At 36.2% G+C, this 15,073-nt stretch overlaps 1 protein-coding gene across 3 annotated transcripts in view; it reads right to left on the reverse strand.

Annotated features, from left to right (window-relative positions):
- The window catches only part of SLAIN1 (SLAIN motif family member 1), a 47,497-nt gene that overhangs the window by 19,062 nt on the left and 13,362 nt on the right, over positions 1-15,073 (reverse strand). Inside the window, exons 3-4 of one of the 3 annotated variants that reach the window (XM_062576013.1) lie at positions 3,209-3,358; positions 1,106-1,255 (exon numbers count right to left, since the gene is read on the reverse strand). The exons of 1 other annotated variant lie outside the window; for it this stretch is intronic. In XM_062576013.1, coding sequence (XP_062431997.1) covers positions 1,106-1,255; positions 3,209-3,358 — 300 coding nt within the window. The remainder of the gene's footprint in view (positions 1-1,105; positions 1,256-3,208; positions 3,359-15,073) is intronic. One more of the 3 variants, XM_062576022.1, reaches the window with a different exon arrangement.

The following is a 15,073-nucleotide window of genomic DNA, read 5'->3' on the forward strand; positions in this document are numbered from 1 at the left end:
ATATCTTATAAGGCTAAGTACCAGAAGTTTTTCTTAAGCCTGACCCTGAAGGAGAAGAGCATAGCTGTCATTAAGGTAACATAGTACTTTGTATCTTTGATAGTCATAAAATTTAATTTTTTTGAAAATTCTTATCACTTGCAAACAGCATCAGAAATTTTCCAAATTCTGACCATACACATTTGCCAGCTGAGAACGCAGCTATCTTGGAAAGTTTCACAACTGCTAGTTTCCCTGGCAAACATAACTGTTGCTACCAGATTCTCAGCAAGTTCAATTGCTGACAAGTGGTGACTCTGGCCTGTTTAGTCTGGTTGCTCCAAATTGTTTTATAATTTCTTGTCCACATTTTATCTTTATTCCTTTTAGTCACTTATTATCCTGCAGTTTCCTTCAGTCAGCATCTCTGAATGTCTCGTTTTTATTTCATCATTTCCTCTTTTATGTCTTGCTTGGCACTAACAGGAAGGCAGAAAGATACTGCATTTATTGTCTCAGTGACTTCTAAGCAAAAAGTCTTTTATCTATGAATAAAGATACTTTCCATAAATATCTATCAAGCTAACCTGTAATCTATGTCATACAAGCCTATGGGCTCAGATTTGTGCATAACCACTAGTCTCAAACCAAACCGTTCAATTTAAATGTCTGAGTTCAGGATTTAAGAAGGAATATCATTTCAAAATTCACTTGATAATTGAGCAATGCAAAATATGAGCAAAATTGAGAACTGCTCATTTTTAATCTTTTCATTAAATGTACGCATGAAAAGGATGCTTCAGCTTCTCCCTTCCCCCCAAATACACAAATTTTAATATAGGAAAACATTATAAAACAGCTAAATCTAAACGTACTTAATGGGTATGGAGCTACCAGTTGGGATTTAGCAATAAGTATCAAATTTTACAAGATCCAACACCCTTAACACAAACTCAACAACTTGCACATCTTCTTGAAAGTTAAAGGAATTTTTCTATCCACCATTCGAGAGGCCACATTTTTCAAGAAAGATCTAATTGACTGAGGCTAGACATTAGCAGTTTTGCTGTTATGGGAAATTTTCCTCAGATTATTTCAGAAAATGTTTATGAAAAAGGATACCTACTTTCTTCTTGTAGACGAGCCATGATCTGAACATCAGTGAGGTCCTGCAGTTTGTATCCCATGGAGATGGAATCATCCTCCAGCTCTGAGGTGCTCAGTTCACTGTCTATTGATGATTGTGGACTCAAAGGGGAACTTCTAGAAGTGTAACCTATGCAAGAACACATAATCTTTAGTCTGTGAATATGTATGGCAATTTTTCATTCACAGCTAACTGCCCTTTGTGATTCCATAACTTAAAATAGTTTCTATATAACAGATAAAAACTCTCAGAAGTATAGAGCATCTACTAACCATTAGCAAAGGGATTTGATACTCATGAGATGCAATAAGTGCACTACTGGTTCATGAATTCTTTTATTCCCAAAATAGTATTGTATAGCCCAAACAATGAATAATTTACTCAACACAAATCTGATAGCACAGACTAGTTAGCATAGTAAACTAAATGCATCTGCATTTCAGTCCCTCTTATGAGACTGTGGTTCTTTCTGTTCTGTTAAGTAATAGTGCGTATGTTACCAACTTTGCTGGAAGTTCAGTACTCGTATTCCATATCATAGCCACTCATGTAGGTTTTACTGAGGGCTTTTTCTTCTAATTAAAATAATCAAACAAAGAAATGATAGTAACAACAAAGATCAAACCAGGCCTTACGCAACAACAGAGGAAACAATGTCTTCTTCACAGACCTAACTATAGTAAAGGCCTTTTGATTCATTTTTCCCCATATAATAATAAAAGTATAAATTGGTTAGTTAAAGGGGTGCAAGTTCACTAAGAGAACTGGAGCTGTGGGGAACTGAAGCTCGTGCTTTCAATATTCTTTTTTTATTAGTTGTAAGAGCTAGTTTTTGTCCAGCTTTAAAGAAAACTTCTTCAAATAAAAATGTAAATCACTTTTAATATCCTTTGGACAATCAGAGGGCCTGAGCCTACAGTGTGAGAATCACTGTGACAAAGGCTCTCAAGCTGTGCTTACATCACAGATGTGCTGCTAACCTCTAGCACTGCATAAAGCATTCACCTAAAATTCATCAGAAATTCAACTGTTCTCTGATACTTTCTTCCAAAAAAGCACATTCAGAGGATTGTTTTGCTTTAGGAAGGATTGTAAAGTCTGAATGTGTTTGCTTTTCTGAATTTGCAAGTTACAATAGTTCTCTGGGACTTGCAGAGGTAGTAACACCCGTACTCTTTTGGAGCAGCAGTGGAAGGCCAGACTAGATACCTGAGGATATCTCAAAAAACGTAAGATGTCTTCATTCAGTTGCCTGAACTATCTCTGACTGAACAGGGGAGCTTAGACATCTAGCTCACACACAGACACCCACACTATATTTTCAGAGTCTGGAGCTGTATCCTACCCTCAATGACCTTAGCAGTGCTTTCTGCATTGATTTCAGGTACTGTAAAGAAGATTGTAACACTGTAAGACTGTAACACTGATGTTAACTTCCCTGGACTACAGTTGCTACTGCCTACAATCACTGCAGTTTAAGAGAAGTCACAGACATAAATTGACTCCTAATACCTGCATCAAAGAAAAAAAAATGCAACTCTCCCATTTACAACCCACAGGAAGTAACATTTATGTTCTAATTAAACTTCCTCAGTATCCCCTCAAAATTGGTGGCAAAAAGGAGAATAAATCTTTGATAGTGGTAATAAAACCAAACTAAAAATAGCCATGTTTTTGTTGGCTATTTTTATAGTAAATACATTCTCCATGCAACTTCACTATATGGCTACACAATTTTTTCTGTAGATACAAAGAAGGGAGATATTGGGGTAGGAATTAGCAGTGAAGGGCAGAAAAAGCTGGGGACTATTTAAGTTGATGCTGTTGCCAACCATACTCTCATGTAATCCATCACGGAGAACTAAGCTCTGTTTATTAGCATTCTCCTATAACATGCTGTGTAGCAAAGATAACCTCTTTAATTGTTAGTTGTCAAATTTTAGGTCATCTTTTAAAAATTCCCCCTGAGATGAGAATCTATTACAATCATTTGTAAAGTGTTTTGCAGTTAAATGGTAGCAAGATTAGATTTAATTAAGCAATTTTGTAAGCACTGTAAGTCAATAAAAAGTTAAGCATTACCTGTCCGTTCAGGTGTTAGTATTGCTTTACTGGAGGTTTTAGAGAAGCTGGGACTATTAAAGCCATTGGTATATGGGGTGAGTCTTGCAACAGGACTATAGGGAAAAGCCAAGGAGACAGGTGTAGAGAAGAGGTTCCGCCATCGGCTAGCTGTTACAGATGTGTGGGAGAAGGGGAAAAAAAGATTTGTAGTTATAAATAGAATAGTGTTTATAGAGAGAAAAATAATCTAACCATAATCTCTTCACTGTATCTTGTTTACTTATAGTGAAAGAAAAATAATGACCAAAGTTCAGCAACAAAATAGAGGATTAGCAGAACCTTCTACATATAACAGTGTGCTCCAAAAAATTCTGTAGTAAATATGTCTTGTTTACCTTTTTCTGTGTATACACCATTTTTTTAGCATATTACTCTCCTATATCACTGTGTGTCAATGCACAAAGAAATACAGGAAGGAAAAATCATTCATTACAGTTAACAGAGAAATTCCCAAAAGAAATTTGCAGTGATCTTCAAGAAATTGTTCACGGCAAGCAGTCATCACACAATTGAATTATCAGCTATGAGAGTTCAGAGACACAACAGTAAATTACGTTTAACTGTTAAGTGTTAAAAACAACTGTAATCCCATAGCAATGGGATTGCTACGTGCCATATTTTTCCTTCTTCTTACAGCATCAAATTACTGATTACATAAGCATGACTTTTTTTTCACTGTTTTTTGAGCATCAACCAAATAATATAACAGGGCATCTCTTTTTCTATAGATTACTTAAAATAAGGTTTCAAGGCATCTGGTCTGTCTGCAATATCACAGCAAGCTCACAATAGGCAAAGGCTAAAGGCTTATTTAATTTACATTTTCTTAGCCCATTCAGGAAAAAAAAAATCTATAGTCTGGTTTGCTTATTTTTTAACATACGTTAACATAATATCCACATGCTATTAAGAAAGAAAATACAAATAAAGCAATTATAAGTAAAAAGAAAAGGCAAAAAATTAAAATATAAATTTCAGTTACACCATTCAGATACAGGCAAGTATGTATAGATGAAAAATGAAAGATCCTGTCACAATTTATTTGTGATAGAATCTGTTTTGTCGTGGGAGATACTATGTTATTCACAGAGATACAAAGGAGGGAGGTAGGAACATATGCCTCACTTAGAAATCCATGGGATAACTTCAGTGCTTAACAGGGTGCATTGCTGTGTCAGATGCAGCAAACCAGCTTTCAAAACCAGAAGGGTTCAGAAGCTAAGTCTCTAACATATGGTTAATTCATATCACAAATCTGCTGTTTATTTGGACCTGCTGATCCAGTTGTTTTAAACTTTCAGTTATGCAAGTAATAGTCAAAATAATATTCACTCTCTATTTTAAATATTTCCCCATCACTAGTATGATTTAGCAAGACATTTGCATTTTCTTCTTTTTAACATTAACACAGTGGATGGCCATGGGAACAGAAAGGAAGCAGATCATGTTGGCAGGTCCTCAAACTCAGGGCTCCAGCCTTTAGAGATAAATAGTTTGTCAGCTATCTAAAAAATATTATTTTCCTCAAAAACCTTTTACTTTGTCCCACTCAAACGTATTCTTGGGCTTGTAAGGGTTAACCAGCCTTTCTACTCTTCACATTAGCACTGCTAAAGTCAGAATAAAGGTAACTGCCCAGCTCAGTACCAGAACAAAGCAGTCTGCAACGGAAGAGAAATATCAATGCTCAGTCTCCTTAGGAAGGGGCAAAGGAGTAATAAGACATAAAAATGCAAATTGTGATCTTCGTTGTCATCCCATCAGAGAATTATTGCAATTCTCTCATTTTTCATGATTTTAATCCTCTTAAGCCTTCAAGCGATCAGCTTGAAATTCAAGTATGCAAGTGCTATAGGACAAAAAGGAGAGCAAGCACAAACGAACACTACTCTGCAAAATATTAATTAACCCAACAGTTGGGGATCAGTTTCACTCACAAAGTGATAGAAGTTGTTAACTGATATGAAGCATTCACTTACAAGAAATGTACATGATAGAGTCTTGTTATCATATCCCCAGCTAATATTTGTCACTTCCACTACAAGTTATCAATAAGGAGCAAAGGATGTTAGTTCCTTGCAATTCTATTCTTCTGTCTAACACAAGATCCTGTTTTGTAATGGTTTGATCATTTGCCTGACCAATTAGCTGCCTGCATGTCCTCACCCGCAGATGTGGTCAACTGTACAGCACAAATAAAAATCATTCATTACTCTGTACAATAACCATTGTGAACAGGCCCACCAAGCACAAAGCAACAGTTATTGTGACTATGAAAGCAAGAACCCACAGTAAGAACATAATTAGTATTTATGGCAAACAAGATTCCAAATTACTCTTTCAAAAAGTATGTGGTCTCAGAAAAGGATGGAAGAGGAACTGAATATAATCTGGAGATATATTAGACTAAAATAATCCCTGACCCTATAATTATATATCTATTTAAATTTCAGCGGAGGATTGACATTTTACACTTATGGTTAGCTCCATTGCTTAGAATCAAGTACACAAAAATGTTTTCATGAGGTTTGAAATGGAAATATCAAAACAAAGTACAACTGAATATTTACACAATATTAACATAGACAGCAAAAACTAGACTTGCTGAGGTCTTGTGCTATGTTGTGCTATGCCAAAAACATACAAAAGTACACAGGAAGCAAGCAGTACATACATACTTCTAAAAAATACATAAAAGAAATGTAAAATTAATAAAATTATAAAATTGCACAATGGATATTATTTTACTCCAATCTGATTCCAAGATTGCCCTGATTAGCACAGTTAAACATCTCTACAGTATGCAAGGATTTGCATTTCATTAACTGTCCCATGTAGGTTATCTCTAGAGGACACAGTGTTGTTAATACCTTTATTTTAAATTTAAAAGCACAGCTGGTCAGGTCTTAATTTTATAATATTTGCAGTTTTTTCTTAAAGCCTCAATTCTGTTTGTCCACAGACCAGATAAGAAGCTCACCTACCCTTAAAAAATAAAGCAAGCTTCTAACTCTTCTAGCTAGATAGAAACATAAATAAACCTGCCCTGAGTGCCTTATATTGAAGATGTACTGAAGAAAGAAAAAGTATCAGCCATGGAAAGGAAAACAGGGATATATAGATAATAAGCAAGAAGATGAAAAATCCATTTCATTTACTGATGATAAAGAGTTGGATACACTAACAATTTGATTTTTTGAGGCAAGAAGTTGTTTATGCTCAACTACACAACGAATTACTACATGTCCCAGTCTTGATCAACTCTCAGAAATAGATTACTGTCAATATATTGTACAATGTGTTATCCAATGGCTACTATAATATTTAAAAGAAGGACTACAAAACCATGCAAACAAAACCTTTCTTTTAAAAAATAAAGCAGCAGTAAGAGAGTCTGTTTGTAACTTTAAAATATTTACTAACACAATTGAAAGTTTAAAAATGAAGACAGGCCTTACTTTTTATACAACTTTTTATACAACTTCCTTGAAGATCTCAAAATGCTAAAATACAGTAGAATCGTACCTTCCAAATAAAAATATGAGCAGCTACACAAATACAAATACTGGCCATACTGACTCCTATTAATAATCAGCATGTGATAAGAACAGATGAAAAATCTCACATAAAAACCTGAATAAGTAAGCAGATCTACAAAGTTGCATGGCTCAAAAGGAATGGAGCACACTGCAAAACTACAGCATGCCATATTGTATTTAAAACAATTACTTTATTAAAAGTACTTTCCCATTTAAGCTACAAAAGGTACTCTACATTAATTCAGGTTATCAAGGTTTCCAAGAAACCAAAAGAAGACATTTTAAACACGTTCCATTTTTCATAGCTCTATTATTTTTGTGACGTTCTAACAACCTGTATCAGTTTGGCCAAGTTCTGTAACATGGTAACTCAATTTCACTTTAAACACCACAGATCAGTATTTCTTTGCTATACAGACAGAAAACAATAAAGTCATAAATAACTATGTTATACGATTGACTAGCCATACTAAATAATAATGCAGTTTCTAGCTACTTTGTTTATCCTCTCAATTAGCTTAATTTTTACATTAAGACTTCAGGTCAGATTCAAAAAAACTCTCAAGATATAAGTTTAAAAAAAATTAAATTGCACATATGCTCATATTTGAAGATGGATACTAATTACAAAGCTTGCATAGAAAATTCTCTTTCAAGCCAACAACAGGAGGAGTATTTACAATACTGGCAATCCAGCGAGTTCAAAATTGTAAGTCAGGATAAACCCAGGAGTAAATGAAGTTGTGGATGTTACTCTGCACTGTGGTCATGTTCTGCCTCCATACCAGGGCACACACCATTTCCTACTGACACTGTTTCCTCAGAGAAAGAAACTGAAATTATTTCCTTGGTATGCTCTGCATACGTGTGCTTGCACAGCAGTTATGCTTAAAAGTGAAATGCTGCTTCAGAAGTGAAATTCACAGTCCTGTACTGGAAACAGAGTATGCATATACAATCCTTAGACCTGCTTCATATGGTGAGATATTCAGCTTCTGTATTCAAAGCAGAAGAACTGTAACATCTTTAAACTCCAGGATTTATTTGCAGCCTAGGTTTCCAAGCTTTCCTCTGAAATTACAAGTCCTAAAAACTTACTCTTTCAAAAAAACTGGATTTTTACTAGTTATATGACTATAAGTTCTAGGACTGAAGAAATTCTCTGCTTGAGTCAGGACGGCAACATTTTGCTCCAGCAACGTAAGAGTATCGAGTTGCACTTGCAAAACTGGAGGTCAGTCTGGGACACACATATATTCCCATCTTTTTGAATGTTATTGTACAGTGAATGTCTTGACTTTCCAGGCAGCATCCTGCTAGTTCCAGATCAGCAATCTCCTCCAGTCATCAGCCGTGGTTGCCTCAACAGCTTGTTTCATTGCTTAGCACAGTGGTTTCATAACCATAGCAACAAGTCTCTCTGCCAGCCAGTCAGCAGTAGGAACTTTGCCACGAGCACTGAGCCACATTTCATCTGCTCAACGCACATTTTCAGTCACTGTGAATCTGTCATTGTCTGAAACTCTTTCCTCGTGCTGCCTTACCCAGCTAACAGAATGCTCTTGGAGCTCATTTGCTGTCCTTGACTTCTAATCCAAGAGAGCAAAGTACCTTCTCTTCCCCCAGTACAATGACACAAAAATAAATTCCATGAATGTAGACTGCACAAGAGGAGTTCTTCCAAGAGTCAGTAATAAGAGCCCCAGCAATAACATTTCCTGTATGTTTTTATCCTTGAACCTTTGGTTTCAGGCCGAAACTGAGCCTTAACAATTAGACTGGAATGGTAAAAAATAACATGTCAGCCACCTTCTTAGGTTTTGTTTTTCCCATAGATGTTATAGACTAGTTGCCAGCTCAGTTATCAGAAAATTAATTTCACTGTTATTACCAAAATCTCTTTTAGATGAAAAGATTTTATCTAAACTCAACCTCTTTGGAAAGTGTGTACAAGGATTTTTGAAAGAAACCCATTAATATTTGTAACATTTGAAAGTAAAGGAAAAAAATACAGAGCTAAAAACTTAGCCCTCCTGTACAACACTGACACGTTGTAAATAGAAACATTACATATACGGCAATTCCTCATCTGCCAAAGAAATACCTTTCCAAAGCCTAAACAAAGCTTTTGTGTATCTCAGCTAGTGAGAAACTATATAACAATGAAATGTCTTCATTTGATTGCCTTTTTCAAAATAATTTCTCTAAGAAATTTTCTGAAATTTCACATTTTCATCAATGAACACAGGTTATTGCTGTGTAAAGTAAAAATGACCAAATACTCTTCTCACACTACTTTAAAATAATCAAGCTCAGTCTCAAATATAGCAAATATCTGATGAAAATAACTGCCATTATAGTTAGGCCATACAGTAATAGATTAGGAGCAGCTGAGAGAATTAATAAAGACTGCCTACTTTCCTCTAAGTCTATGAAAACTGAAAAATATTAGCTTAAATTTTATTTCAGAACTAGGAATACCTGAAAAAGTTAAACTGGTCCCCAACTCATTTCACATAAAGCAAGTCCTCTTGGAAAAATAATATAAAAGGATTCTGCATTAATATACAGTAAAAAAGGTAGTAGTTCTGATAAGGATCGGTATACTACTATATAAACATATAGAACTGCAGTAATTTCTACACCTCAAGATTTGTCCCAACAGAAATAGCACAGCCTTCTTTTAAAGGTTGAGTCAGAAAGTCTATCTAAATTGCAGCAATCCTGGATTTTCACCTAGCACAGCAGAGCAATGTAAACAGTGGCGGCGTTTGACATACTGCAACTGCTGAAAAAAATGTAAATGTAAGCAAGATTTGGGAGTGATGCACTTTGTCAAGAAATATTCCAATTGTGCCAACGATTACTTATCAGAGAGGGAAGACCTGTATATTTTTCAAGACAGATGCACAACTACTCTATCTCAACACAACAGTGAAAACTGTCTTTGAATGCATCACATACTGGAAAACGACACTGTTATTTTCCAAATACAATATACACAATTATACACAAACTTTAAGCACCCTTCCACGACTCAACTGTTTCAAGTGATATATATATATATATATTTTTTTTTTTTTTTGCAAAGTATTACACAGAGGACGAGAAAGGAATTGGAATTAGGAAGTATAAACTATACATTTCCTACAAAAAGGTACTTTGCCTAGCTATATGCTTTGGAGGGCTGGATTGGGTTTTGTCTTTTTGCTGATTAGGCAAACTTTTCACCAATGATTTAAACAAACAAACAAGACTTTGTGAAAAATGTAACTGCCCTAATGTTTATTTTCTTCCTGAGAGCACAACTTTTCCTACATGAATAGGGAGACTTATTCTCAAAGCAAGTTGTCAGAGCAGAGGTAATAGCCACACTTGGCTTCCAAGTTTCCCTGTCTTAAGAGATCAGTCAAACATTACGCTGAACTATTACATCATAAGCATGATATAGGCCCCAAATGTCTATTCCTTCTCCAGCTCCTTTATGCAGCATGTAGCATTTCATATACACTGCTAGTCTCACATATTTTCATTCTGTTTGGCAGATTATTCATCACAGTCCATGCTTGTACAAGTGCTCAAATTTTAACTGATTTGCAAAACGATACAACTTTCCAACTAAGCATCCAACTGATTCACGTGTATCATACAAGGGAACTAAATATTTCTCTGCTATTTCTCCCACACTATTATCATCTCAGTCATTAAAATTGTTCATCCTATGCAATTTTAGGGGCCACTACATAATAGGAATCCTTACTAAAGGACATTTTTAATGTTACAAGTTTACACAATCTTACAGGGAGATTACACAAATTCACAGAACAGAAATCCACCAAAGGTTACTAAATCACATCTAAATCAGAAATCACATCTGGTTTCAGCTCTGAGCTGACAATACATCTGGGAGAGCGTTAGGACAAGCATATAAGCCTTTTCCCCTTCTTACTCTCCCCTAACATTTATTTATGACACTTCTAGACACAAGATCTTGAGCCACACAGATACAATAAAGATGCTCTTACGTACAGACACATACAACTGACCTAGTCATCATAGGACAGAGTACACTCAAAACAGAAAAAAAGCAGGGCACAATTCAACTTATCTCCAATCTAAAATGAAATGAATTGTGCCTGTTTGTCTCTGCTGACTACAAAGAGAGCTCATATGACTGACTCAGATACTGATCTCTACATATATTCAAACAAAACCCATTCTGACAGCATTCTTTACAGAGAACATTTTATAAAGAGAGCTTAAAAGAGATTTCAGAGGCTGCCTTCAGTTTTCCCATTTTCTTAGCAATTTAAAAAGACAATTCTTTTCTGCAGGACTAGAGCATAGCAATGTTTGTATTCACCCTACCTAAATAGCTCCAGCAATCCAAATAAAATTGCTGAACATCTTTTTTGGCAGCAGTTCCAGTTTAAAGGAGAACCATAGCTACCTCCCTAAATCATGACGCTTTACCTTATGCCAGCCTCTTGGTTATACTAGTACAACTGTACCAGATGACTGCACAGCAGATCAGATGAGTGCTCTGATCTGTGCTAAAAAGACTCTTTTTTTTAACATAAAAGAGATCCTCAGTCCCATTTACTAGGAACTGGTACCCAGATGTATCAGGGCATTCAGAGAGGGATGGAGAAGAAGAAAACAGAAGCAGAACGGTAAGCCTGCTGAAGCCACCAAAAGAAATGTTTGTCAGAGAATGGTCTCTAAGAGATGTCTACAGCTAGGTGAGATTAATTCAGTGTCTTACACTGCTTACATATGTACATAGAACAGAGCAAAGCTTCACGGCTGGAAATTTCATCATATTTTACCTTTAACAAGTAGCAACAGAAAACTGGAACAAAGTAGTAGCCATCCTATGAATCCATGACTGCTCCTACTGAGGTAAAGAAAAATATATCACCGTGAAGTGCAGACAAGGTACATGTGACCACAGAAATTATCTTCTTCCAGGTCTTATTGTGCTTACTGGAGAGATTTCCTGCATTAGCCTCTTCTAGCTATGAATTATCAGACCACAGCTTAAGCTAACTCAGTATATACTAGCTGAGATGGTCAAGGAAGTCATAATGTTATCATCTCAGCTAGTAGCAACTAGGTTCCTGTAGGCACAGGTGAAGTTAGAACAGGATATATATATATATATCTGCAAAAGAGAAAGTAGATTGCATTTCCATGCAAAGGGACTAGAGGAAGACTCAACTATGGTAACCTAAGATCATCCTACTACAAAATCAGTGGATCCACAGAGACTTGCAGGTGCATCTATACAATGACAGAGCAGTGTCCAGTAGTCCCAAACAAGCTCTCAGAAAGTTGGTGCCTTTACCTAGAGGAGCATGCTACCATGACAAAAAACTAACACTGCTACTGAAATCTACGTAGCTTCACTAGCAGGTAACTGCGCCCAAAGTTACATGGTTATAATGTATCTGTAATTAATTCTGCCTTAACTAGTTCAAATAACCTTGCAAAAAGCCCTATGCCACACAAGCTTATAAGTGGCATCTTCACTCTTCTAGTACTAAACAGATGTCCTCACATACTCAGAAACTGTGATGCACATATCTTTTTAACACTTTTTTAGCATAACGGTAAGTGCAAATCACAGTTCAACTCACTATCTGCTTAACACTGCTAATATAAAGGGAAAACATTTTATTTGGCACAATTCATGCAATGGTTTACATTTTCCTTCATAAAACACATGCCCTTCACTGACTACATGAACTTTAACATTATTATTATAGAAGAGCCATTCGTACTAGGTAACATCATCATAAGTGGTATGAGAAATCTCATGCTCATTGCATAACTATTGTGAAAAATAGTTACGAAAAATTCCTCTTTAAATATGGGCTCTTAGATCTTAAGCGTCTGTGACAGCCCACCTTGCTCTCAGACTATCTCTTCATTAATCTGCTATTTGCACCTGCAGGTGTCTCCCATATAATTCACATGGCTTCAATCCAGTGGACACTAGCTCCGCAGAAGAGTAGAATATAGGATCTTAAAGAGTCAGGGGAATCTTGGCAGCAGCCAGGAGTGTGCGCTGCAGGAGTTATCTCCACAGCCTCCTTCCAGCACTTGGGTCAAAGACACCTACAGGATGCAGCTCCCACACAGTGAAGGCCTGACGACCAACAGTTTGACAATTACTGTGATAGATTATTAACAACACAGCACAGTATTATCAAAAATAGAAAAAGGACCTAAATCTGTTTACTCTAACTGTTAATCGTTACACTGTGATTGCCTCTGGGAGACATGCCTTTTAACTATAATGGGATCAATGATGTGTGTTTGTGGAGGGGGGAAGGGGATTCAGTCTCAGCAATCTCATCTGAAATCAAGCTGTTCGTAGGATTTATACTGCACACGTCGACCCTGTGCTAAGCTTCTAGCAAGTTAAAGTCTTGGTCAGAATATATACTATTAATATTTCCTATTTCCATACAAAATGTGTCAAGCCATGCCTTGAAGAAGCAAGGACAGTTTAAAATGTTAAAATGCCAGGATGATAGGTATTCAGTAAGATAATCAAGGTATTCAATAAAAATGCTAATTAAACTACATTAATCAGAAGAGGAGTTAGAAATTTCTTATGCCTCAGAAGAAGCATTTGCTATTCAAGTACCAAAACAAAAAGGAGGGATCATTCTATTTCCCTGAATGCTCTAATTAGCCACCCTTACAAGCTGAGATTTTGAAGTTATATACAAGTTGAACAATGCACGTCGGGATTTTCGTTTGTATGAAATATTGGGGCATTACTACAAATCTATGCATGTTAAGTATCTTCCTTCATTATCCTAAAAAGGATCTGCTAATGAAACTGACTTAAAGAAATCTGGCCAGCCACTTCTTTGGGCATGGTCATCTATTATTCAGGAGTAGGCTCTCAAACTCTTAATGCGTATACCATCTGAACACACATCAGTTACTGTGGGTCATCTTCTTCCCCACCACACAGCTATGTCCCTTGGGGCTACCCTGACGTATAGGAATTTGTCTCAATATCCAAAGAGAAGGAGAAGCAGTTGCATATATTCTATTCATACTGGGGCTACAGCCACCTTCATACAAGTCATGTAGATAGGGGGAGGACAGGTTTTTCTTAAGCTCTGTTCTAATAGGCACAGCTCTTTTAGGGTGGTAATAAAAGTTCCTGATAGCTGGCAAATATAAATTCATTTTTGGACAAGTCTCCTTATTAAATTACTCCCTGAACTACTACTCACAATAAAGATGCCTTTCTTGGCATCTCTTTTACAGCTTAAAGATATTTGTTTCCAAAAATCAGTCTCCCCCACACATACAGTCACTTCTTTGGCTTACTTAGCAAAGACCAAGCAAGCATGTTAGTGTAGGAGTATTTTGTCAATATAGTATAGTAGGATTTCTAAAAGATTCCTGCTCTAGTGGGGAAGTTTTCTTACATCAACACTTTACAGCCATTGCCATGAACTATATAAATCTAAAGTTTAAGATGGCTTAAGTAAATTAATATGAACCTGATTTTGAAGGCACTTATAGCACATTTAACAGTTACAGACACATATAAGGTAGCTATATAGGACACGATATGAAAGTTAAATTGCTAGAAGTATCATGCCAAACATTCACCTTGGCTCTTAGTGACAGACACACTAATGTATATCATCCATGCAGCACTGCATTGCAGTGTGTAGACGTATTGAAGCTAGACTGTTTGACATGTTTGACATGCACAAGGTAGACAGGCTGTATGTATTGACAGGATCAAATTTTAGAGTCTATTTATGTTTCAATAACACAACAAGGAGCGGTGAGGTCTTCTGTGTGCCTGCATATGCTCTGTATATATGCTTACTCTTCAGTGCTGCTAAGAACATGAGAGGTTTTAATCTTGTCAGAAGCCTGCTTTTTATATAACAAATATTTACAGGTCTTGTGCATTTTCCTAATGTCAATCTGAGGAGAAGGACATTTGTTTTCAAAATCAGCTATACTGATACGGCTTTTTAGTGCAGAAATGAATCTCTAATTTCTTGCAACTGTATGTTAGATGGCTTCAGTTTAATCGCTCAGTTAATCAGCTAAAAGAAGTTTTAAGATACAGATGATAGCAGTGTGTCCACTCATTTGGAAATGTTTTCATCCCCCAAGGAACAACAGCTGCTTTGTGACCTCTTGAGTCTTTGTGTCTATGTACTGGTAGGTCTAAAATTGTGATATGCCATCGTATTTATCCTCCTGCCAAGTCAGCTTATAAACTATGCCACTG

The sequence above is a fragment of the Rhea pennata genome, chromosome 1 (genome assembly GCF_028389875.1).
Source record: "Rhea pennata isolate bPtePen1 chromosome 1, bPtePen1.pri, whole genome shotgun sequence".
Taxonomy (NCBI): domain Eukaryota; kingdom Metazoa; phylum Chordata; class Aves; order Rheiformes; family Rheidae; genus Rhea; species Rhea pennata.